This window comes from Lactuca virosa, chromosome 3 (genome assembly GCF_052849685.1).
Source record: "Lactuca virosa cultivar CGN04683 chromosome 3, Lactuca_virosa_CGN04683_v6, whole genome shotgun sequence".
Taxonomy (NCBI): domain Eukaryota; kingdom Viridiplantae; phylum Streptophyta; class Magnoliopsida; order Asterales; family Asteraceae; genus Lactuca; species Lactuca virosa.
The window spans coordinates 157,861,859-157,885,256 of NC_136428.1; the positions used below are offsets into that span (position 1 = coordinate 157,861,859).

Here is a 23,398-nt window from a genome sequence, read left to right on the forward strand (position 1 = left end):
TGCTAAGAGTGATTCTTCCGAACATGTCAAACAAAAATTTATTGAGCATCTCAAATGGTACATTGAGGTTCGAAGCTTGCTCCAAAGTGCTTATCTATTTGTGTTTGATGAAGCTAAGTGATGAATCAAATGATTGCTAAAATCACTTAGGGGGAGATTGGTGATACATGAAAAAGTGATCCTTTAACAATCCGAGATAAAGAATTCTAGTGAGATGTCTTATGAAGTGGGACTGATTCTGAAGTGAAGATCAGTCAGAGATGCATCTTTTGTTTCTTGTTATTTTGAGTCTGTAATGTGCATTAAATTTTCCTAGTACTATTTTGTGTTGTAGTAATTATTTTATAGTACGGTACATGCGAAAAGATCAACAGAAGTGGCTGCGTCAGTCTGTTGATCTGCAGATGTCTTCTGGTCCATGCACTTTATGGAATTTGTCTCCTTGTCTATTTAAGGAGATGTAAACTTCATTCAATACACGCATGAGTGAAGACATTCACCTTTCTCGTCAATACCAAGAATCATTCAGTCAATCATTTTCTTTGTCATTCTTATTGTTCTTGTATCTCTTTACACTATTCATGCTTATTATTTAAAAATCTTTGAGCACTTTTTTGAACTTCTTAATTTTCGAGACAAGACTAGTTTACCAGACTTTACTGGACCATAATCATTAGCATCAAACATTGATCTTAAGTTAATTCAAGGTTTGAGTTTTCAAACCTTGTCCGCGCAAATCTTTTTGCTTTCCCACATTCAAAGCTAGGTTGGAGGCAAAAGGTTTCACTCAGACTCAAGGAATTGATTATGAGGAAACATTCTCATTAGTAGCTAAGATTAAGTCTATTAGGATACTCCTTTCCATAACCGTCTTTTATGATTATGAGGTATGGAAAATGGATGTTAAAACGGATTTCCTTAATGGCCTTTTATGTGTTGATTCTATGATATTGGATTTTAATCTAGTTGATTATTAGTTATGTTTACTTTTTAAAGATCCTTGTGTGTTAAAGTTTCAATATTTTCTATTTATTGTTGAGTATTATTAGGATTAGATGATCAATCTATCTTGATGTGCTTGAATCATATGAATTTATGAACATTCAATTTGTATGACTAGGATTTTGACCATAAGCCTAGGGTTAAATAGAAAAGCTAGAAAATTTAATATGTGAGCTTATATATGATGACCATTCATGTATATAATTGCTATTATTATCATTAATATCAGTTTATAATTGAATTCTTGCATAATTCGAACTAAACACTGATTTATATGATTATTTGTTCACTTGATTATTGTTTTACTTGTCATAATAGGAACTGGTAATCAACAAAGTTAAATCTATTAAACTATCATTAGAATCAACCATAGGTAATAAGTGAATCGAACCTAAATAGAAGTTCTCTTTAAATTTTGTTTCAACAATCGTTATTTTCTCGTTTTTAGTCGAATTAATTGTTTGACTTTAATAGCTATTCAAAAGTAGATGTTTTAAGTTTTCTAAACTTGAAAAATCATAACAAACCCCCAATTTGCTTATTTAATTAGTTAACTCGTAGCAGATATTTTAATATATAATCATTCTCGTTTCCCAAGTGTTTGACAACTCGTACTTACCATCTCTATATTGTCAAACGAATAGGTACACTTGCCTAATTATGTAGCAATTTTGGTGGATAATAAGTGAAATTTATAAATATAAAACATGTATCTTTTTACACATCAATGAGAAAATCAAAGAGTTTGGTTTTTCAAGAAGTCCAGACGAGTACTGTGTATATGTCAAGGATAGTGGGAGTATTGTTGTGTTCCTAGTGTTGTATGTGGATGACATACTACTCATAGGAAATAGTGTTCCAGAGTTATAAAGTGTAAAAGCTTGGCTTGATAAGTGTTTCACTATAAAGGACCTTAGGGAGGCAACATATATACTTGGTACAAGAATCTATAGAGATAGATCGAAGCGTTTAATAGGACTTAGTCAGAGTTTATACGTGGATAAAGTATTAAAAAGATTCAATATGGAAAATTCCAAAAAAGGAAATGTTCCTATGAGTAAGACTCAATGTCCTAGTTCTAGTGATGAACATGAGTGAATGAGTTGAATCCCATATGCTTCAGATATAGGGTCGATCATGTATGTCATGACATGTAATCTTCCAAATGTATCTTATGCTTTACGTATGGTAAGTCGATATCAGGATAATTCAGGACTAAGACATTGGACGATTGTTAAGAAAATTGTAAAGTATTTGAGAAATACTAATGACATGTTTCTTGTATATGGTGGTGAACACGAACTTATTATGAAGGGATATAGTGATGCAAGTTTCCAAACAGATAGACGTGATTCAAAGTCATAGTCTGGTTGGTTTTTCACTTTGAATGGTGATGTGGTGACATGGAAAAGTTCCAAGCAGGAGATGGTGGCATACTATACATGTGAGTCTGAATGTATTGTTGCAAGTGAAGCGTCCAAGGAAGCTACCTAGATTAGAAACTTCTTAAGCGACCTTGGAGTTGTTCCGAGCAACAAATATCCATTGGAGATATTTTGTGATAATGAAGGTGTAGTAGTTGTGACAAAAGAGCCTAGGGATCACATAAGGTCATGGAACATAAAGAGGAAGTATCACTACATTCAATATAAGGTTGAGGATAAATATCTGGTTGTGAAGCGAGTATCATCATAGTAGAATCCAATTGATGCATTCCCAAAAGAGATGACCAATCAATGACGTAGTATGCATGCTAGGAGCATAGACATGAGAGACGATGTAAATTTTAGTAGTTAGTTTATTATTTTGAAACACTTAGATCAACGAAATAAATTTTGTAATTGTTTATGGTGATTAAATAATGGAGATTTATTTATATTCAAGTGTGATACCATTTACATTTAATTTATTATTGTGTTTCGTTTTTGCATGTTTAGATCCCCGCTTCCCGAGTATTAATTTACTCAAACTCCACAATTGATCATACTTTTGGGAGTAAGTATTGAATTAAGATTGTAGTGAAGTGTTAGTAGATTGTCTATAGTAATTAGGCATAGCATAGAGATTGTGACTAATGTTCATGAGTGCTTAATAGAGATTTAAGTATTGAAGAAACCCTGGCTCAGAGAGATTATTTAATGGATTAAATCACGAGTAATTATGTGACAATAATATCTTTTATTCTTAAAATGGAGAGACATTTGAGTTCTTTTCATACAAGTTGTTTTTGTATTATTCTTAATTTAACACTATCTATAACTGGTGGTCATAATGGGTAAGTCTATGCATGATTTGATGAGTAGACAAAAGCTATGTGGTTGAAGTTTATTTGTTTATTTTCTCCTTAGTAGGAAAAGTGATATCGTGGGCCTCTTGGCGATTTGACGATGATATTTATGTGCTTACCCAAGCCCAGACTAAATTGATGTGTTCAATTACTATTCTGACTTAATCATAATAAATCGGAAATCGAGAAACATAATGATGAACTGTTATGTTGATTCATTATCCATGACTCAATTGACAATGATATCTTGTAGAAACAAATGAATAATTGAACAATTATCTAAGGGATGGGTTTTGATAGGATCAGAGTTCGGCAGATGTTGTGGAAGGCACGCTTTGTTGGTTACTCAAAGATTATTCGACCAATACTAGTTGATGACTTGTCTAAGTGGGAGATTGTTGGAAAAAGGTGTCCAATATCAGAACTAATTGGTATAACTTTGGGAATAATAATAGAGTCCTTCTTGGGTTGACTTCATAAACTAAAATAGCTAGAAAGAGGATTAGAGAGAGTGGGGAAAATATCTTATTAATTTATTACATGTAATAAATTAATTAGAAACTAGTTAAAATTAATTAGAATTAATTTGGATTTTTTAAAGGTATATGATCTAAATGCTAATTGTTCAATAATTGAGCAAAAGGAACATTCTAGATGTCCATAAGAGTGGACGGTTATGGACGGCTTCCAGAATCTTTCAGGTAGCAGAAAAGGATAAATATTTGAATCATGATTAAATCTGATTATTTAATTTATTCAAATCAGGTTTATCTAGAAATTACCACATCTATATAAAGAATCCTCCAGGCCTTAGAAAAACCAAATTTTCTCTTTACAAGGTTGTGATTTTTGGATTTCTCAACCTCTTTCCTCTCTCTTCTCTCTTCTCTCTCTCTCTCTCTCTCTCTCTCTCTCTCTCTCTCTCTTAAAGTTCTAGAGTTTTAGTCTTTTAGTTGTGAGCCATTAGATGCATTCTGCTTTGGGTGTTAGACTTTCCAAGAGCAATAAAGGAACTCCAAATCTTTAAGTCAAGTGAAAATTTTAATTTTGTCAAAAGGTTAGTTAATCAATCCCTATTTTTAGTTTATATTCTTAGTTTTGAAAGTACGTTTTCATAATAATAAAACATAGATCTAGTGTGCATGTACACTTAGGTTTTATATTGAATGCTTTGGTTGCCTAATTTTTATGCATAGACACCTAGTAAACCAATCACATATTGTTTAGGTAGGTGGGGATTTGGTGGATGTTGATAAGGTGATAGAGTATCTAATTGAAGGGATCGAAAGTTGGAAGCAATCAAGTTTTGACGATGATGGTTTATTATACCACCTGTTATTATTATGTTAAACATAAAAAAGTAAGAATGTCATAAATGGAGATCCTACACATGATATTGACGTATCTAGGATTTACATGTAAATGTGGTATCCTATTTGATACTAATGGTATACCATCTTGATTTGGGATCGTTATGGTTACTCTAAATGTATATTAAACAAGTAGAACATTGTTAGTGATGCCTCGCCTATTACCTAAATTGGAGAAATATTTTTTCCTTGCTTTATGGACACATCATGATTGAAGCTCACAACTCTAATGTTGGAATACACACACATATCTTAAATCATGTTTATTAAAGATTTGAACTCTCTCATATTATCGAGTATGGTAACTAGGACATATGACATACACCTAACCACTGATTGCCTTAATCCCTCAACCTTTAATGTTGGTAATGGTGTCTCTAATGTATGAAAGATGCCTTGTAAAATTTTAAAGCGAGAAATGAAGTCCAAAACAGTTTGTAAACCATATTATGTTGTCTAACCTCCAAGATTTCCACTTCAAATTAGGGGTGTGTATGGGGTTGTCCATTTAGTTTTTAGCCACAACCAAACGATAACCATTATAAGTGGTTAATACATTTTTATAGCCATTAAGTATTGGTTAATATTGGTTTTAGTTAACGTTTTTTTGTTGGTTAATGGTTATGGTCAATGGTTAATATTGGTTAATCATGATGGTAAAAAATGAGATAAAAAAATACTTTGCTATAAAAACTGAAAACCATAAAATACATTTTTTATAAAAAGTGAAGGATTCGGTGTATATAACCTTATTAATATGATAGAAGATTAGGTATCCCATTTAATTCCAAATAATTACCTTTTAAATTTTCAATTCCAAATATAACTACATATCATATATTTAATATTATATTATATTAAAAACCATAACTGAACCACATGTATTTGGTTAACCAAAAATAGAAACCGTGCCACCTTTTTAGTAATCGTTCAGTTAAAATGGTTCGGTTATTTTGGTTTTGGTTCTATTTTTCGATTAAAATGCTCACCCTTACTTCATATTTTAAAGAAGATGGCAGTGACAATTATTAGAAGAACCTAAAATTTGGAGAGATTTGACTTTTAGTCAACTATTGACCAAAAGGGCAATATGGTCATTAATGAGAATTTTATAAGTGTATGAAGTTGTGACTTCATGAAAATGACCAAGATAAGTTTAATTCACTTCGATGAAATAAGATAAGTAAGATCCAGAGAAGAAATGCATGAGAAGATGTGTTTTGGCAAAAAAGGGTAAAATGATAAATTTTATGTTTTTAGGCCAAGTTTATGACTTAATAGATTAAGAATCGTATTAAGTCGGTGAGAAATAACTTAACAAAGTTATAGAATGTATACCTACCTTTGCATGGATACAAAGAAAATGGGTTTGAAACGAAGGAGATATGAATGTTAGAAGTTGGAAGAAGAGTTGTCCCCGAGGCTGGAATGGAATCAGTAATGCAATTTACAAATTTACAGCCACCGTGGCGTGGTGAAGGCTTTGACACAATAGGGTGAGAGTGATGGAGAATGAGTCATGTTATCGTTGTAAGTAGAGGGCAATATACTTTGCCCCGCGGTGTAGTATGTGGGTACAAGGACATAGTGGCGAAAGTAGGATGCTATAAGGGTAAGGCACCATGGCTTGCCCATAGGCTAATCACGACTAAAGTGTCTGCCCCGCAAAAAAAGATGGACATAAGGCCATGGTGCGGTTTCGCTATCAAATAACATATTTAATAAAGTTAAAGCCTCATTTCGAACCTAAATACCCCATAGTCGGGGGAGAATAGATGGGAGGCGATTTTGAGGCTGAGAAAGAGATTAGATGAGCTAGAGATGGAGACTAACAACGGTTTAACATCCTTACACTCCTAAGGCAATGAATTATCCATTTTCTTAATCTTTGATATTTAATGTTGAATGTGTTAGAATATCAAGAATACTTGGTTTGATCAACTTATAGATTAATTATGATGCTATTAAGAGTGTCTAGAAGCTTTGAACATGCTTTGTGGGTGATTTCCATGGTGAAATCAACCCATTAAGATTTAGGGTTTGAAACCCTAATGTGTTATATTATAATTGATGCATTAGGGATTAGATGATAATGAACTAGGTATTATGGGATGCTTAATTCACTGGCTGGAATAGATTTGGAAGTATAAATTAAGAATTTAGAATTGTGATCCATTGAGATGTAACGCCCCTATTCTCAGGTATTGATTTAATATAAGAATTTTCTTGATTTCAAGGGCTACTCGACGAGTTGGTTGCCCTACTCGTCGAGTGGCAGCGGGTTGGTCTAAGTGTTTTAGTGACCTACTTGCCGAGACCAAGAAGGGACTCGACGAGTAGGATCTGGGGAATGAAACCCTAATTTCTGGGTTTTTTCACCCTCATTTAAGGATCACTTATTCCACCTTAGGCTCTCTTACTGCTCCCCTCGAATTCAGAAACCCTAATTTGAGCTTGTTCTTTATATTGGTGTGCTACTTAGCTTGGAAGAGGGATTTTGGTGAGGAAAGGTTTGAAGATCAAGAAGCTTGGAGCAAGGAACAACTGGGGATCTGAAGTTTACCTCAGTTTATCATCATTTAGAGGTATCTAGTCATCACCTTGAGCTTCTTCTAATTAGATCCTTCTATAATTGAGTTTTAGGACCATTTTGGGCATTTGGTGTTGCATTTCGAGTGATGAACCAAGATCTGAAGTTGCAACTTCAGATCTAGGCTCATGTTGGCCCCTATCATCATAAAGTCTCAGTCTTTGGCATGTTGGTGAAGCTCTTTTGCCTAGAACCTCTTCTTTAGCTTGTTTTGGGTCATTATCATCTTGTATGCACGTAAAGTTTGCAACTTTACGTGATAAACATGCCTTGGGAAGCGGGATCTACAATATGGAGCCTTAGCATGGCCTAAAATGCGTCTGTATGGTTGAAAGATTGAAGGGACTCGGCGAGTCGCAAGGTCGACTCGGCGAGTCATATGAAGATGGTCATGAATCGACAAGTTGGATGAACAACTCGGCGAGTCCGATGACGTTTGCCTTGGGCTCGGCGAGTCAGTTGAATGACTGGGCGAGTCGTCTAGGGTTTTCCCAACCTTTGGACACGTATGAACCCGACGGATTGTAAAGGGGAAACTCGACGAGTTGGCCAAGGAGTTTGCGGCCACCGACACTAGGAACTCGACGAGTCACTCAAGTGACTCGACGAGTTAGCAAGTTATGCAAGGAACTCGGCGAGTGGTTGGTTGTACTCGACGAGTTGAGGTCAACATGGACTGTTGACTTTGACAGTTGACTTTGACTTTGACCAAGGGTTGACTATTGGACTTCTGGGGCATTTTGGGAAATTGGAAATTTACAAGCATGGTTCTATGGTGCATTCAGGTGGTGAAGTTGTACCGGCAATCCAAGAGCTTGAGTTTTCCTTCGAGTCGACAGTGCGAGGAGAGTTACCTCACTATACTAAGGGGTCTAAGGCACCAAGGCCGGCCCATTGGATATGTTATCCTAGCAGTGATAGATGTTGGGTATGAGTTAGTATTGCATGCTAGTGGTTATGCCAGATAGGTAGATCTGTAGGACTACATGTGTTGTTATATGATTATATGCATGCTCAGTATTTATGTTATATGTTGATATGTTATGGGGGATGAGTTGAGGTGATACTGCTCCGTTCGGTAACAAACAAACCCGGGAGCATTCCAGATACGAGCTGTGGGCCCGGTAGGCAATCCAGACTCGTACTGTGGGCTCGATGGCAATCCAGATGTGAGCTGTGGACCCGGAAGGCAATCCAGACTCTCACTGTGGGCCCAGTGGCAATCCAGTAGCTAGAGCATTCCAGATACGAGCTGAGGGAGACTCGTACTGTGGGCTCGACGGCAATCCAGGCGTGAGGTGTGGGCCCGGAAGGCAATCTAGACTCACAATGTGGGCCCAGGGGTAATCCAGTCTGTAAAGTTGTGGACCCGGTACATGCTGTTATTTGTATATGTATTATGTGCCGTGTATCGGTATTTTGGGGGAACTCACTAAGCCTCGGGCTTACAGTTTCAGTTTATTGTTTCAGGTGCATCAGGGGATCGCGGCAATGCGAAGGCGTGATCGTACAACTCCTCATGTTTTATTTATGTTTCTGGGATGAACTCTGATATTAGACTATTTTGAAAACAAATTTGTAATGACTATTGGTTTTAAATGTTTTGGAAAAATTTTAAATTGGCTTGAATTTTTATGGGTGTTACAAGTTGGTATCAGAGCCTTGGTTTGAGTGAATTGGAGGAACACTCGTGTAACTCTAGTCTCAAATCAAGGAAATGATTTTCAAAATGATTTTTCAAAAGGTTTTCAAAATAAGTAAAGGAGGATGCAGGGTGTACGATCAGCCGGAGCCAGTAAGTAGATCCCAAAATACCATGCAGTTATTTGATATTGCAATGTGTTAGAACAACATGCTAGTACTAGGCTAGGGATCTTCAGGAATTGCATGATAGAATTGCCTGATTACATGATGCCTGCTAGCCTAGGGTTTCCTTTATATGAGATTGACATCATTACTGTAGTTGCTTAGTGTATGCATCATGGTTATACATAATTAAGATCTTATAGCCTGAGAATGTTTGATTTGGCCTTATGTTCTGTTCTTGTTTGATTAGGAGCTTAGGGTAGGATTGGATATTCGAAAGTCTATAGGGTCCAGCGTTATGTATGGCTAGCATACACTAGTGCTGCAGGGTTGGTGGAAGTTTCATGGATCGGTGGGTTGTGTGAGGTTGGGAGGCCAGTTATGAGATATTTAGCATTCCTCTAGGAGTGAGGATTGAGCGCTCGCCAGATTATGTATACATTTAGGGCGTTGTGGTGATACTTGAGACAAATATGGGTAGGAGTGGAAGATAGTATGGGGCCCTGAGCAGCAGAGGGCGTTTGAGACCCTCAGACAGCGTCTATGCGAGGCTCCAGTCTTGACTCTTCCGGAGGGAGTCGAGGATTTTGTGGTGTTCTGTGATGCATCCATCATGGGACTAGGAGCTGTCCTCATGCAGAGGGTACGGGTGATAGCTTATGCATCGCGGCAGTTGAAGCCGCATGAGACGATATATCCTACTCACGATTTAGAGTTGGGAGCGGTGGTGTTCGCTCTCAAGATATGGAGGCATTACCTTTATGGGGTCCGATGTACCATATACACGGATCACAAGAGTTTGAGACACGTCATGGATCAGCCGGACCTGAACATGAGGCAGAGCAGGTGGCTGGATATAGTCAAGGACTACGATTGCGAGATCGTTTACCACCCCGGTAAAGTGAACGTGATTGCGGATGCTTTGAGCCGCAAGTGAGCTGGGACTTCCACCCCAACGAGATGTATGAGGATAGCAGTGGAGTCGCCGCTGGTGAGTTTGATCAAAGATGCTCAGGTGAAGGGCATGCAACCAGAGAACTGGAAACTGGAGAGGATCAGGGGCGAGAACGCCCGTTTTGTGCAGGATAGTCGGGGGTTGTTGACGCGATGCGGTCGGGTATTGGTACCGATGTCTGGAGGGGTCAGACAGACAGTCATGGAGGAGGCTCATAAGTCTCACTTCTCTATTCACCTGTGGGCCAACAAGAGGAACCGGGATTTGAGTTTGAGCTACTAGTGGCCGTGCATGAAGCGAGAAATCGCTTGGTACGTCGAGAGATGCTTGACTTATAAGATGGTCAAGGCCGAGCATCAGAGGCCGCATGGCAAGCTGCAGCCCCTGGAGATCCCCATGTGGAAATGGGAACAGATCACGATTGATTTTATTACCAATCTGCCGAGGACGGCGAAGGGGTTTGATTCCATATGGGTCATCGTGTATCGATTGACCAATAGTGCCCATTTCTTGGCCATACGGGAGAGTTCATCGGCCGAAAATTTGGCCAACGTGTACGTCCGCGAGATCGTTGCTCGCCATGGGGTTTCGGTCTCCATTTTCTCCGACCGAGATGTTAGATTTACCTCCCGTTTCTGGCAGAAGTTCCACGAGGAGCTGGGCACGCGGTTGCATTTCAGCATAACATTTCATCCTTAGACAGACGGTTAGAGCGAGCGGACCATACAGACCCTCGAGGACATGTTGAGGGCTTGTGTTATTAACTTCGGTGGGAGCTGGGATTCCCACCTACCCCTTGCAGAGTTCGCCTACAACAACAGCTACCATTCCAGCATTGGCGCTCCGCCTTTCGAGCTGTTGTATGGGCGGAGATGTCGCACCCCGGTTTGTTGGGGTGAGATCAGACACAGGGTGATGGGAAGGACGGAAGTAGTCTTGCAGCCTACCGAGAAGATTCATCAGATTAGGCAGCGACTGCAGACCGTTCAGAGTCGACAGAAGAGTTACGATGACAGGCGCCGATCTGAATTGGAGTTTTAGGTGGGCGATATGGTACTCCTGAAAGTCTCGCCCTGGAAGGGTGTGATCCGCTTCAGGAAGAGGGGGAAATTGGGTCCCCGCTACATCGGACCATTCAAGATCATTGCCAGGGTGGGCAAGGTGGCTTACAGGTTAGAGCTACTAGAGGATCTTAGTCGGATCCACAACACTTTCCACATGTTGCAGTTGTGAAAGTGCATTATGGATCAAGAGGCAGTGGTGTTGGATGATATTTAGGTCGATGAGCGCCTGAATTATGTGGAGCGGCATGTGGCCATACTGGAGAGGAAGATGAAAGTTCTGCGGAACAAGGAGATACCTTTGGTGAAGGTACAGTGGGAGCATCGGAGGGGGTCCGAGTGGACGTGGGAGCCAGAGGCAGAGATGCAGGAGCACTATACGGAGCTGTTCGCCGTGGCAGACTTCGAGGACGAAGTCCAAGGGGGGGGGGGGAGAATTGTAATGCCCCTATTCTCAGGTATTGTTTTAATATAAGAATTTTCTTGATTTTAAGGGCTACTTGACGAGTTGGTTGCCCTACTCGTCGAGTGGCAGCGGGTTGGTCCAAATGTTTTAGTGACCTACTCGTCGAGTCCAAGAAGGGACACGACGAGTAGGAGTTGGGGAATGAAACCCTAATTTTCGGGGTTTTGCACCCTATTTAAGGATCACTTATTCCCCCTTAGCCTCTCTTACTGCTCACCTCGAATTCAAAAACCCTAATTTGTGTTTGTTCTCAATATTGGTGTGCTACTTAGCTTGGAAGAGGGATTTTGGTGAGGAAAGGTTTGAAGATCAAGAAGCTTGGAGCAAGGAACAGCTGGGGATCTGAAGTTTACCTCAGTTTATCATCATTTAGAGGTATCTAGTCATCACCTTGAGCTTCTTCTAATTAGATCCTTCTATAATTGAGTTTTGGGACCATTTTTGGCATTTGGTGTTGCATTTCGAGTGATGAACCAAGATCTGAAGTTGCAACTTCAGATCTAGGCTCATCTTGGCCCCTATCATCATAAAATCTCAGTCTTTGGCATGTTGGTGAAGCTCTTTTGCCTAGAACCTCTTATTTAGCTTCTTTTGGGTCATTATCATCTTGCATGCACGTAAAGTTTGCAACTTTACGTTATAAACATGCATTGGGAAGCTGGATCTACAATATGGAGCCTTATCATGGCCTAAAATGCATCTGTATGGTTGAAGGATTGAAGGGACTCGGCGAGTCGCAAGGTCGACTCGACGAGTCGCAAGGTCGACTCGGCGAGTCATATGAAGATGGTCATGAACTCGACGAGTTGGATGAACAACTCGGCGAGTCCGATGAAGTTTTCCTTGGGCTCGGCGAGTCAGTCGAATGACTCAGCGAGTCGGCTAGGGTTTTCCCAACCTTTGGATACGTATGAACCCGACGGGTTGTAAAGGGGAAACTCGACGAGTTGGCCAAGGAGTTTGCGGCCACTGACACTAGGAACTCGACGAGTCACTCAAGTGACTCGACGATTTAGCAAGTTATGCAAGGAACTCGGCGAGTGGTTGGTTCTCGACGAGTTGAGATCAACATGGACTGTTGACTTTGACAGTTGACTTTGACTTTGACCCAGGGTTGACTATTGAACTTCTGGGGCATTTTGGGAAATTGGAAATTTACAAGCATGGTTCTATGGTGCATTCAGGTGGTGGAGTTGTACCGGCAATCCAAGAGCTTGAGTTTACCTTCGAGTCGACAGTGCGAGGTGAGTTACCTCACTATATTAAGGGGTCTAAGGCACCAAGGCCGACCCATTGGATATGTTATCCTAGCAGTGATAGATGTTGGGTATGAGTTAGTATTGCATGCTAGTGGTTATGCCTGTTAGGTAGATTTGTAGGACTACATGTGTTGTTATATGATTATATGCATGCTCGGTATTTATGTTATATGTTGATATGTTATAGGGGATGAGTTGAGGTGATACTGCTCCGTGCGGTAACCAACAAACCCGGGAGCATTCCAAATACGAGCTGTGGGCCCGGTAGGCAATCCAGACTCGTACTGTGGGCTCGGTGGCAATCCAGATGTGAGCTGTGGACCCGGAAGGCAATCCAGACTCTCACTGTGGGCCCAGTGGTAATTCAGTAGCTAGAGCATTCCAGATACGAGCTGAGGGAGACTCGTACTGTGTGCTCGATGGCAATCCAGACGTGAGCTGTGGGCCCGGAAGGCAATCTAGACTCACAATGTGGGCCCAGGGGTAATTCAGTATGTAAAGTTGTGTACCCGGTACATGCTGTTATTTGTATATGTATTATGTGCAGTTTATCGGTATTTTGGGGGAACTCACTAAGCCTCAGGCTTACAGTTTCAGTTTATTGTTTCAGGTACATCAGAGGATCGCGGCAAGGCGAAGGCGTGATCGTACAGTTCCTCTTGTTTTATTTATGTTTCTAGGATGAACTCTGATATTAGACTATTTTGAAAACAAATTTGTAATGACTATTGGTTTTAAATGTTTTGGAAAATTTTTAAATTGGCTTGAATTTTTATGGGTGTTACATGAGAGGTCATTTTGACATAAATAGGGATTATGCTCTTAATAGGCTAAGATAAGTTTTAAGAAACTTGATAAGTTGTATGAATAGGTCTTGATCAAAGAATATAGATCAAGATGCATCAATTGAAGAATGGAGCCAAGGGTAGTTAGTTTTCACTAACTAACAAGGTGAGTTATAGCTCTCACTCTCTCTAGATTATGATTATATGTTATATATATATATATATATATATATATATATATATATATATATATATATATATATATATATATGTTTGGGTGTGTGTATGTTGGATTTTGAGGCACTAAGTGAATGCCCTCAGGTTATTACATGGAGATAGATTCTAGTTACACATTTAAAATCATGTATCGGAGCATGTACGGATAATTAGAGTGTGTATGAAGATTATACGTTTAAAATCATGTTTATGATCATGTATGTATAATCAGAGTATGTATATATGAATAAATGCTAATGGTATTATGAGTAACACCTACAAGATATAGAGGAAGAAAGGGTAGGATTTTATGCATTATAATCCCATGTATGAATGTATGTATGGTTAGAAGAGAAGGGTATTATGTTAAATACCTAAGAGAAGATAGATAAATAAAGAGTATGTATGTTTGTAGATGCTAATTGTAATGTGTAGAACACCTAAGAGACCTAAAATAATTAGATTGAGTACTTAATGAGTTAAGTACTAGATGATTAGTAGAAGATCTCTTGATGAGATAAAGATATAGATTGTCAATGGGATAAGTATTATGTGATGAGTCACATAAAACAGTTAGAAAAGTGTAGAAAAATGATTCCTTCTGGAATGAGATATAGATTCCTATGAAAATAAGAGTATGATTCCTTCGGGGATAGAGAGTATGATTCCTATGAGAAGAGTATGGTCCCTTTCGGGATGTAGATAGATGATTCCCATGGGAATGAGGTTGTGTATGGTTAGAGAAGATAGATAAAGGGTTCTATGAGTGGAACAAGTTAATAGAACTCTTTAAGAACTTAGAGATAATTCCGGGGGGGGGGGGATTAAGAGTAAGGAATCTGCATGGGATTCGAAAGAAGAAGAAGGATGTTAAGGGATCCGTGAGGGATCAAGATGAGGGGGTTATGTATGGATGGTTGTTTCTAGGTAAGATTACAAGTATGTTATCCCTCTATATGATAAATGTAGTTATCATATGTGATGAACCATTTGGGTTTAGATGAGAATAGAATGTTGAGGCATAGGAATTTGAGAATAAAGAGATGATATATAAGTAGAGTAAGAGAAAGGCATGTTAACAGTATAAGATGTGAAGAGAGTAGATTTAGAGTATAAGAAGGGCATGAATAGAGCATATAGAGAGCAGAGATAGATGAAACGAGATAGAGTATGGGGAAAAAGAAAAGAGAAGTAGTGAGAAGAGTATGAGAGAGGCAAAGAAAAAGAAGATAAAGTATGTAGAGAGTATGAGATAAGCCTAAGAAGAGGCTAAGAAAGAGTATGGTATGAGAAGAAAAGATTAGAGAATAAGAGTAGAAGATGGAGTATGGGATAAATGAGATGAGAATACATGAGAAAAAGAGTAGAATAGATAGATGTTATGAGAAAGAATAACAGAGTATGCTATGAGAAGAAGAGATTATATTGTAAAGTATGAGAAAGAAGGGAAAAGAAAGTTAGGGTATATGAAAAAAGAAAGAGTTAGAAGAAGACTAGAGTAACATGAAAACAAATTAGAATATTACTCACTAGACCTGTGGTCTGATGTAGTAGATGTTTTTCATATTTTGTAGGTTTAGGTAGCAGACATGGTACGTGAGAAGATAGGAGTACAAGGACTTAGATTAGAATATTTTTTTTATTTCTTTGTATTTTCCTTGTTGTTCATTTTTATGGTTAGATTTTATTTTAAACTGATTTTAACATTGGGATGTAAATTGTTTTTTTAAGTGTAGACTTCTGCATTTGTAAGAAAAACTGTAATAATTCCCTATATATATGTGTGTAGAAAATCCGGGTTGTTATGGTTCTTATCCTTGTGATTCCATGTCATTTAAAATAACCTCTAATGAACGCAACATGTCCCGAAAATGGTTAAATCAAGAAAATAAGCATGGCTCATTGTTGTCGACAACATGTCTTTGTTTGATCAATAAGGGTGATACTTCTGCTTCTTCTGACTGATGAGTCGTAGACATCTCCTGAGATGTGTTGACAATTTTAGTGTTATCAACATATTTTGGTATATTCAGGATTAATATCGAGTCATGATGAGTTCAATTTATGTTCGGAGATTAGAGGTGTGAGGTGCACACTCAGATTGATAAGTTTATGCTTGGGAATTCGATAGTCTGAGGATAGCGCCCTCAGGGACAAGTTCCAAGGCGCAACACTCCTAGCAGGGCTCAAGGGGCAGAGCCCCAGGTTAGGGTTCCGCTAAAACCTAATAATTGTGTCATCATGATGCCGATTAGAAGAAGCTTGTACTCCGAATCGATTGTTCTTGGATTATCTAAATTAGATTTTGTGATATCCGATGCATTAGAAGCGAAATCACAGATTTTGAAAAATATATCGTAAACATGATCCTTGAATTATCCAAGTTATTTATTGATATTCTAAAACTCAAAATCTAACAAGATGTAATCATAACTTGAGTCGATACCATTTCTTTTACAATTTTAGAATATCAATATTTTCCTTTATTCATGTGGTTCGCTCAAACTAAAACTGTTGTGATTATCAATTTAAACTTAAATAGTGATAAAAATGACACTCACAAATAATATATTAACGTGTCTTTAGCAGGAATAAATAACCTTGCACCTATTGGTTTGTATTGTTAGAAAAAAGCAAATTCATGAGGTTGTCAAACTTTTCTTCTTGTACTTAGTGGTATTTTGTTATTATTGGGATAAAAAAGAAGTGCTATTAATACCTGAGAAATCATAAGAGTATGTATACACTATTCCACTCACAAAATGGAGTACAAAAAACAATTTAAAGGTAAATATAAAATTACCCTAAAAAAAGATAGCCATGTCAAGAATTATTTTTGTAAACAACTTATATAATATTCACGGATTAATGATTTTGTCCGTAAGAATATGTATTTTTATCATTTAAAAATTAAAACTATTCAACTGACTTTTAGAGTCAAAATAGGATAATAATTAATAACAAAAGAGCACCTCTAAATAGAAATTTCATGTTTCAACATTAATTGTGTTTTATTTTGAATAAAGTAATATGAGAAATCAAAGACTTTTGATAACAAATAAAAAGTTAAATGAAGAAAAAATCGTTCAAAATATATCCATATATATATAATTGTTAAACAAGGTTACCAAAATTATTAAATCATTATCATAATACTATAATAGTGTGTAAGTCATATCTAACATGTTATTTATTTATGAAAATTCAATAAAAACATCTTAAACACAACCCAATCCTACCAATTTCGACCCGTCCAAATATAACATCTAAAAGTTTTAAAATATAAAAGTTCAAGTTATACCAATTGTATACAAAAACTAAGTAAAAATGAAATGAGATAACTTTGTATTTGTAGTGGACAAAATAGTCATCGTACATTGATAAAGACACTAAGATAGATATAGGCAAACTAACAATTTTCCATAGACAACTTGACAAGTGCATATAAATGGTTATCATCCACATCTCACTTTTATGATTTATTGTTTACTGACTTATGCTATATTCTAAAAATAATAATTACACTGATAACTCAATTTAATCATATAAAGTGAGCATATGACTTCACTAAAATTTACTAATAAATAAAATATTTCATTATATCCTATTCAGTTTAGCCGCTTCTTATATCTTAAAATACAAAAAATATCACGTTATATTATTAATCGGGAGGAAAATGAAAACCGATTAAATATTATATTTATACGACGTGACAAGCAAATAATGAAATCAAGTAATAAACTGATATGAAACAAATAAGAAGAATAAGTAAACGATAATGTGGGCCAGATTGTGGGACCCAGATTATTGATCAATAGGAAACAAACACTGTTGTATTCTTCTAGAAGAGCTGCTCCAATGGTAATGCATCTTAAAAGGCTGAGTCAGACAGCAAACGACTCAACGAAGGAAGTTATCCATTATACCGCCTTTTTGGATGATATTGAATGCCTCCTTTTAAATAGTTTAAAATTTAAATATATCTCTTCTGAAAAACATCTTTTGACTTTTATTTTCTTATTTTATTTAAGATTATAATTATAATTAGGGTGTTGTTTGTCTAAACTTCAAGGGTTAGACAGAATTTTACGTTAAAATGCGTCAAATGTCGGGTCTTTCTGAAACCCACACGAAATACTTTAGTACTATCTATAATCTCTAATCTTTAACATTATATCTTATATTAAATTTATACAAATAGTATAAAAGTTATAAATATTAAATTTTCTACAATTTAGTATATTATGCTTAACAGTAAAAAAATATTCTAAATATATTCATATCTATCGAATATATTAGGTATATTAATTTGTACAAAACTTGATCAAAATCTTTTTATTACTATAACTTTATAAATTTAGTACCAAAATAAGGTATTTATATGTGACTAGGTGTAAAACTCGTGTATTAAATTAGTTGATAAAAAAAAATAGAATATTTAAATGTAAATAATAAGTATTTTTTAAAATAAAATTTTGAAATAAGGAATGAAATTTTGAAATAAGAAACATATTAATTGCAATTTATTATAACATTTGATAGTTTACATATATAAGTATAAGTATTATGTGACTTTTTAATTTTAAAAATTGAAAAAAAGAACCATAAACTGACATATCGATATTATTTATTTAAAAAATATCACAAAATGACAAGTCTCAAAATTCATTAGAGATTGACATGTGGCAAAATTATTTTCATTTATTATAGTAGATAGTTATCGTATTCATTGAGGAAGGTCAGGGGAGTCCGAAGTGGCTGTGAAAGCCCGCTGAGAAGGAGCCTGCTGGGCTGACTGATGTTGTTGATGGTGATGTTGCTGCTGAAGCCGAGGAGTCCAATTGTTATTGGGCTGCAGATTTGTGAGAGATAACGGGCTTGGCAACAGTCTCAGTGAGGCAGAAAAACGAGAAGCAGGTGGCTGAAAGGGGAACCCCCCGTAACCCCATCTTGGAGGAGTTTGAGTTGATCAACCGCCACCACCTCGACCTCTTCCACGACCCCATTACAACTACCATTCTGACCACCTTGATACCCGATATTATGACCAGAATGATTGCCACGAGAGGAATTAGAATTTTCGGTTTGTTGAGAAACAAGAATTGTAGGAGATGAAGCATTACTCGACTGATTTAGAGCAAGTTGTGTTTCTTCCAAAAGTAAAATAGATCGAGCCTCCAATAGAGATGGGAAAGGAAATTGATGACTGAGAAGACTAGCTACATGATTGAACTTTGGAGGAAGAAAGTTGATAGCATATGTTACCAGGTTTCTTTCAGGGACACCAGATTCAATGTTGTCGAGGAGATCAACGGGGGTCTTGATTCTGGTGAAGTAAGTAGTGATGTTGGATTCACCAAGTTTAACATTACGAAGTTCATTGTCAACCTCCATTTCTTTTGCATCTTTGTCTGTTCGGAAAAGGGCTTCCAGATCCTTCTACATTTGCCACACAAGAGATTTCTTTTTCAACACCATCCGAAGAAGAGATTGGGAGATTGCATTATACATCCACATCTTCACGATATTATCGATTATATCCCATTCGTTTTGATCAGATGTAGTCGGAGTCATCTCAGTCGGATGTTCCAAGTGTGCATAAACACCAAAGCCTTTACAATGGGTTTCAAATAACTCACTCCAAGCATCATAGTTAAGCTTATCTAACTCAAGAATCAGCGGGATTGATGCCTTGATGTTAGTAATGCCATACGGTTTTTTAGAAATTTCAACTTTGTTTGATGCACCGTTACGCATTGATGATTAGGAGAACAAAAAACGAAGGAAGAAGAGATGGAAGAGAAGGGTTTGGCGCTAGAAAAAGGAAATGGAGGCTAGGGTAGAGAAATATTAGATTCAAATGGAACCATCTGACCAGGAGGATACCACATTCATAACCCCAACATGTATATATTGCTACACTGCTATTCCTTTTGGTCTTAAAAATGCAGGTGCAACGTACCAAAGGCTAGTTAATCGGATGTTCAAGGAAAAACTGGGGGACACCATGGAAGTCTACATCGATGACATGGTTGTAAAATTAAAGAAAGCTAAAGATCACCTCAAGGATCTTGAAGACACCTTCAACATACTAGAAGAATACAACATGAAGCTGAATCCTTCGAAATCCCACTTTGGAATGAAATCAGGAATGTTCCTTGGATACATGGTGACCAAAAGAAGAATTGAAGCAAGCCTAGAGAAAATAAAAGCCATCATCGATTTAAGATCCCTATCCTCGATAAAGGATATTCAGAGAATAACAGGAAGAGTAGTAGCATTAAATAGGTTCATCTTAAAATCCTCAGAAAGGTGCAAACCTTTCTATTACATCTTGACGAAGAACAAAAGGTTTGAGTGGAACAAAAGCACGAATATGCTTTTCAAGAACTTAAAAATTATTTAAGTTTTGCACCCTTGCTAGTGAAACCGCTAGATGGGGAACCAATCCTCCCATACCTTTCAGTATCCTCTAATGTTGTAAGTGTTGTTTTAGCCAATGATCTTAACGGAGACCAACATCCCATCTACTATGTAAGTAAAAGTCTCTTTGATCCTGAGACCAGGTATTCCCATCTTCAAAAAAGTAATACTTGCATTAGTGACTGCTTCCACAAAATTAAGACACTATTTTGAAACACACACTATACATGTAAGAACTAATTACCCCATTAAGAATGTTATGCGAAAGCCAGAGATGTCAGGTAGGATGGCAAAATGGTCCTTAAAGCTAAGCACATATGACATCAAATATGAACCGATATCAGCAATAAAATCACAAGCACTAGCAGACTTTATGGCTGATTTCAGTGATGATCTACAACCTGAAGCAAAGTTGGAAAGCAATGAACTCCAAAAAGAAGAAAGCATGGGAAGATAGACACTTTTCACCGATGGATTCTCAAACTTTAGAGCAACATGCCTAGGGATCGTACTAAAATTGCCACATGGGGACATCATACCCCAAACAGTCAGCTGTGAATTCGATGCAACCAACAACGAAGCTGAATACGAAGCATTGATCATGGGATTACAGTTGGCCAAGGATCTTCAGGATCCTACTCGTAGTGATCCCAACATTCAGGATCCTCTGCAATACTTCAAATCTTGGATTCAACCCATTGTGGAATATCTCCAAAATGGCACGATCCCAAGAGAAGAGAAAAGTGACAAAGCATTCAGGATGAGGGTCTCACGATTTGTGATGATCCAAGGAAAACTATACAGGAAATCCATGGCAGGCCCATACCTTAGATGCATAGAAAATCACGAGGTTGCAGAAGTCCTAAAAGATATACACGAAGGAGATTGTAGCAACCACACTGGTGGTAGATTCTTATGCTCCAAGGTGTTAAGGACGAGATACTGCTGGCCAACAATGAAAAAGGATGCTTTTTTGCATGCCCAAAGATGTGATGCTTGTCAAAGACATATCAACATCCTTCATCAAACTGCAAAACTATTGCATCCTATCGTTTCCCCTTAACCATTCATGAAATGGGGAATGGATATAGTTGACAAGCTACCAAAGGTTCCTGGTGGAAAGGTGTTCATGCTAGTGATGACGGACTACTTCTCGAAATGGATAGAGGCTGAATCCTTTATTCAGGTACGAGACAAAGAGGTAGTATCATTTATTAAACATAATATCTTGACCAGGTTCGGGATCCCTGCCGAGATCATATGCAATAATGGACCCCAGTTCATAAGCAAGAGGACTAGACACTTTTGCACCAGCTGGGGAATAAAGATGATAATGTCCACTCCTATTCACCCTCAAGCTAATGGTCAAGCTGAATCTAGCAACAAGATCATCGTCAACAATTTAAAGAAAAGATTAGATGAGAAGAAAGGAAGATGGGCGGAAGAGCTTCCTTTCGTCCTATGGGCAGATAGGACCACTTCAAAAACATCCACTGCCCAAATTCGATACTCATTAGTGTTTGGAACAGAAGTTGTGATCCCAACGACATGATACCAATTACAGGATCAAGAAAACAATGATAGGATCCTAACCCAGGATCTTGACACTATCAATGAACTCAGGGATCTTTCCAGGATCCGTCTTGTTGCTCATCAACAAAGGATCACTAAAGCATATAACAAGAACATCAAAGTAAGAAGATTCCAGGTAGGTGACTTGGTCCTTAGGAAGACATTCCAAAATACCAAGTGGTTTGGTCAAAACATTACACAAGTATAAATCAACCAAATTGAATGAGAGGCTGTGATGTTCGAATTGTGCAATAGAAAAAGGTAAAGAGAATGACACGATTGTTTACAAGGAAAGACCTTGATCCTTTCTAGGATCTCCGGCACAAAACCTTGGGAGGTGATAATGATCACCTGCCTTGATGATTTTATTACTAAAATCAAACGATTACAAATAGTATTTCAGTAAGAACAAGTGAAAAAGTTTGTAGAGTAAGCTAAGAGTGAGTAGAGTGTGTCGTGTGCGAGATACATGTGTCAATTTATAGTATAAACTAGCTAACAAGATGTATGATATTCTCGGAATCCAGCTTTATGAACGTTGAATGACTTGGTATTCCAGGTCTTTAGCATAGTTGAAACGAAACTCTGTTGAGAATAAGTCTTCTCTTGACTATTTCTACACATGTGTTTGTTAAAAACGAAATATAACCGTTATAAATGTTAGTAAATAATAATAACGGTAATAGTCGGGATCCTGAGATAGTTGAGGATCCTGAATATCTGATGATATTTGAGGATCTTAAATGCTTTGAGGATCTTGGCCCTAACAACTGCCCTTAAGCTATTCCTGAAAATATAGGAGTTAATTTCAAGAATATTGAAGGAATAACTTAAAGTAAATAAATGAAAAGATATAATAGTAATTTTTAAATTTTAACCCTTAACTGCTAGAATAATTCAAATTCTAACGGATGGATTACTAGCCGTTATCAAGTGGTCAAATTAGCTCTTGGTTCGGTATAAATAGAGATGGTTTGTCTTATGATTTTATTTACTCTTCCTCACTATCTTTTGATTATCGGAGATTTATTAGAAGGTAATTATCTCTTCTTCTTCCATGTTTTTACTTCTTCTATCATGGTTAGAAAAATGGCCGTTTCTCGCAAAAACATCTTAGCTCTCCCTGAAGATGACTTCATTGACCAAGGGATTCTCTTCTACGAGGAGATGTGTTCCTTCGGCGACGATGATATTGAGTCTTTGAGACTCAATGGAGCCTTCCCTCCTGAAGCCGTTTTTAGGCCCTTCGACCCTCTCATCCAACCTGACTTTGTTTCTCCCTGTGTGTGCTTCCCCGAATACCCTTTCTCCTTGGGTTTGAAATACCCTTTCCCTGGGATTGTCTCTGAATTCTTCATGGTGACTGGGATCTCATATATCCAGGTCATGCCGATTGTTTGGAGGATCCTAAATTGGATTAACCAAGTAAATTAGTCAAAAGGCCTTGATATAGGTCTTCCTGAACTGGCCTGCATGTATGATCTCACAACTTTCGGGAATTCTCGCTTTCTCATCAAATTCAAAACCCACAGATCTCCTCTAGTCCTGAAAACCAAACATAATGATGGAGCTTGGAAAGAAAAATACCTTTTTGTGAGAAGTGACT

The 23,398-nt window shown here is 37.4% G+C and overlaps 1 protein-coding gene across 1 annotated transcript; it reads left to right on the forward strand.

Annotated features, from left to right (window-relative positions):
- Positions 1–19,657: 19,657 nt before the first annotated feature.
- Positions 19,658–21,283, forward strand: LOC145164205 (uncharacterized). The gene is made up of 2 exons (XM_079082929.1): positions 19,658–20,148; positions 20,710–21,283. The coding sequence occupies exons 1-2, from the start codon at positions 19,658–19,660 to the stop codon at positions 21,281–21,283; spliced, it is 1,065 nt and encodes a 354-aa protein (XP_078939055.1).
- Positions 21,284–23,398: the final 2,115 nt, after the last annotated feature.

Bases quoted from the DNA above. Each gene is read 5' to 3' on its own strand.
- LOC145164205 (XM_079082929.1), top strand. From the start codon at position 19,658: ATGGAACCATCTGACCAGGAGGATACCACATTCATAACCCCAACATGT. The intron at 20,149-20,709 runs GTTTGAGTGGAA...CTCAAACTTTAG, and splicing joins ATCTTGACGAAGAACAAAAG to AGCAACATGCCTAGGGATCG.